The following is a 3462-nucleotide window of genomic DNA, read 5'->3' on the forward strand; positions in this document are numbered from 1 at the left end:
TGCATGTACTCGTATGTGGAAGAGAATGCATTTATGTGCTTCTAGTGGAAGCGGTCCATATTTTGTACGCATATTTTGTTATATTTTTTGGCTTTTGTAGAGATTCGAATGTGTCCAACACGTTAAGTGGAAAAAGTGGCAAAATATTAAAACGAAATGCTGAAATGCTTACAGTGTCGACAAGTTTGGAGCTGAAGAGTGCGTACTGGGTGTGCTGCAGTGGTTGTATTTGTGTACTTCAGTGACCCAGTTTGACAATAGTGTATAAAAGTAACATTTAAAGCACATTTCAAGAGTTACACTTTGCTGGACCTATTAAACTGCCAAATAAATTTCACCAAACCAAACTTCCAAGCCAGATTATTTTTTTTTGTATTCAATGAAATCAAGTAGAAATGTACTGGTAATTAAATCACTGCATTTGTTAGTGTATTTTGTCGTTCCATATTTTAGAACATCTACTTATTCTAAACAAAACTATGTCCAACTTAAGAAAATATGATCAATTTCAGAATAATAGGATGTGTCTTAAAAATTTAATACACTACTGGTATTCACAATGTCGAATAATAATCTTGGAAAGCAAGCAAGTATTCTATCAAGAGAATGAAAATCCTAATGAGCAGGACAAGCAAGGAAGTGTTGGCAGACCATCAGCCGATAAGTTCTAATACTGGAAAAATATTTATTGTTATCAGCTGGAAATGCAGGAGCTGAAGGTAAGAAAATGAAAAGGAGACAGTTGAATACTCCTTGTGCAAGTACTGGCAAGACTTAGGATTTCTTAGTGTTTTTTGTTTTATTTAAATAATGGTACATTGAGATATTTCCTTAATTTGCAAGGGTATGATTCCATCTTGTTAGTGTCAAAATTGCTCATGATTCAATTTACTATAACGTTTCATATATACACTCATAAATTAATTTTTTAAATACATATATTCGTTTTGAAAACAAAAGTATATGAAACAATGAGGTTATTTTGTTAATATTAAAAATCTTAGAATTTTGTGTATTTGTAAATTCATAGAAAAGCTCCAAATTACTAAAGATGTTGAGGTTTACCTCTACAGTCGATCTCTGTGAAGACAATAATGATTAGCGAATTCTTAGGGGTGATGTACCATGGAATGTTGTTGGTCGTTTTGGCACTCCTCGTCCTCGGGTATATCATCGAAGAGTTCGCTTCCCGTTTGACTATGACCATCTGAAAGTATGGACTCATCATCCATTTGAATTTCGCTACCATAATTCTGTGTAAACGCAGCCATTCTGTGATTTTGACAACCACCAAATTCTATATTATCATTGTTGTCATTAGTGAGAGTTGCATTTTCTACTGCTAAGTCACAGTCAATGACTTCATTATCAACAACAGCATCATTATACGGTCCAATAGGAAATTCATCTATTTCAAGTTCATCAGTGTTACGAGTATCTTCGTCTAGTGACTCATTTTCTGACCCATCAATGTTTTGTTCAGTAAAGATTTCGTGTGGTGGTCCAGTTGAGTAATCATTGAAAATCTACAGATATAAGAAATATGCTCTTATACATGGTTTATCACAAAACAAAAGAAATTTTAACTAATTATGAATAATTTTTTTTTAATTTTAAGGTTTTTCTTACCAGTTGGATGGCAGTGGTTATACTGAGTAGTATAAGTATGATTTTTTCTCGTAGTATATGAATATTGTCTTTATTTTCCTGTTTTATTTCTGCGAATTGTAGTTTTATGCTAACATCAGGACTGATATGACACATTTCGACTTCGTCTAGTATAGCACTTAGGTTAATGCAGTGATTAAGTGCATTTTTAGTCGAAAGAGTTTTCTTATCCATATACAAATATAGGGTGTATGCCGTTAGTATGTCTAACTTCTGCATGCTAACCAAATGTGTATGATTCATTAGATATTCTTCCGCTTCAGTCAAATTTGTAATGCTGCTTAACATTATTATTTCAGATTCGTTGTCATAACTGAACAAGATTATGCGCGAAAGAATTTCAATCTCCAACTTCTTATCAAATTTATCACGGGAATCTCTATTATTCCACTGATGATGAAAATGGTTGGCAACTAATAGAACATGGAGAGGACTTTTAGTCAATTTTTCTTCGAACCTTTGCTCTATATCGGAAAGTTTCTTTTTTTCTGCCTTACTAGCTTCTAACCTATCCTGAATGAATAAATATTTATTTTAGTAATTCTAATGTATTATAAATAAAAAGAATTTAGTATTTTACATAAGCGTTCTCCGGATAACATTTTGCAATATTTTCAATATAACCTGTGATTTTCTTCATATCTACGATATCTTTAATCAACGCGAAACTAGTTGCATACTGTTTTTTAATGGTATCACTCATTTCTTTATTTTCGTCCTCAGATATGACATTGTCATCGGAATCCGATTCCAAATCCGAATCCGAGTCCTATATATTATTGATATCAATATTTTATAGTTATTATAAAACTTTTGGTGCTCTAAGAAATCTATTTAATGATTATAAAATAAAATAATACTCACAATGAACGGAATATCGATTGTATTATTTGCCATTATTATAGTTAGAAATGGCTTTCTGTGTCAATTTGTAACGAAATATATATTCAACTCAATTACTAAATTTTTTCTTGTCGTTCAAAAAAATATGCTTCAATGACTTTATATAAAAATGTCCGCAAGAGGTCGCCTCCAAAATTGATAGATGAACAAAGCTTGCGTTTTGTTCGATAAAGCGAGCAAGACATTATAATATTTACTATACAATTTTGTAAGAAACTTTCCTTTGGCTTTGATTAACTTATATAAAATAAAATAATTTTATATATTTATTTGGTTTCATTAATTAATTAATAAATTCTATTTATCGAAAGTGGCGCGTCTTATGGCAACACAAACTATTTAAAAGTTAGAAGGGTTCGAATAGAAATAAGCAGACAGCAACAGAAACTTTAGTTAATTTATTAAAACTTGGCTGACCATACAACGCTGTTTCGAGTAAAGCCAAGTTTTTTTTTTATATTTCGGCTTTTTTAATTAATTTAATTAGTTATTATTTCTGTGGACTTTAAAACTTTTGTTGAAGTTTTTTTATTTATTTATTTATTTTTTTTTTTTGCTTGAGTTTATTAAAGTTTTAAGTCTGTTGAGTTGTGATTATATAAATACAACCAATTTAGCTCATTTGTAGCTTAGTTCAAGAAAATGAAAAATAGCATGCTATAATATAGCTCAAAAGTTTATAATAGACTCAAAAGTCTATTATATTTGGATTCCAAAAATTCAGAAATAATAGCAAAAAAATTCATTGAAAATTGTTTGAGATAGCAGCGTCATCTTGGGAGACAATTTTCAATTATCTTAATGAGTTACCATATGCATATATAGTAGCTATAAGTTCAGTTTTCGATACAAAGAAAAAAGAATCATAATTTTTTTTTTTATAATTATAAT

The 3462-nt window shown here is 30.2% G+C and overlaps 1 protein-coding gene across 1 annotated transcript; it reads right to left on the reverse strand.

The window, feature by feature from the left end:
• Window positions 1-1016: 1016 nt before the first annotated feature.
• On the reverse strand, window positions 1017-2630 carry LOC119690215. Its single transcript, XM_038105228.1, has 4 exons — window positions 2533-2630; window positions 2249-2437; window positions 1630-2181; window positions 1017-1526 (listed from the first exon to the last, which is right to left on the reverse strand). The coding sequence occupies exons 1-4, from the start codon at window positions 2563-2565 to the stop codon at window positions 1110-1112; spliced, it is 1191 nt and encodes a 396-aa protein (XP_037961156.1). The 5' UTR covers window positions 2566-2630; the 3' UTR covers window positions 1017-1109.
• Window positions 2631-3462: the final 832 nt, after the last annotated feature.

This window comes from Teleopsis dalmanni, chromosome X (assembly GCF_002237135.1).
Source record: "Teleopsis dalmanni isolate 2A chromosome X, ASM223713v2, whole genome shotgun sequence".
NCBI classification, from domain to species: Eukaryota; Metazoa; Arthropoda; class Insecta; order Diptera; family Diopsidae; genus Teleopsis; species Teleopsis dalmanni.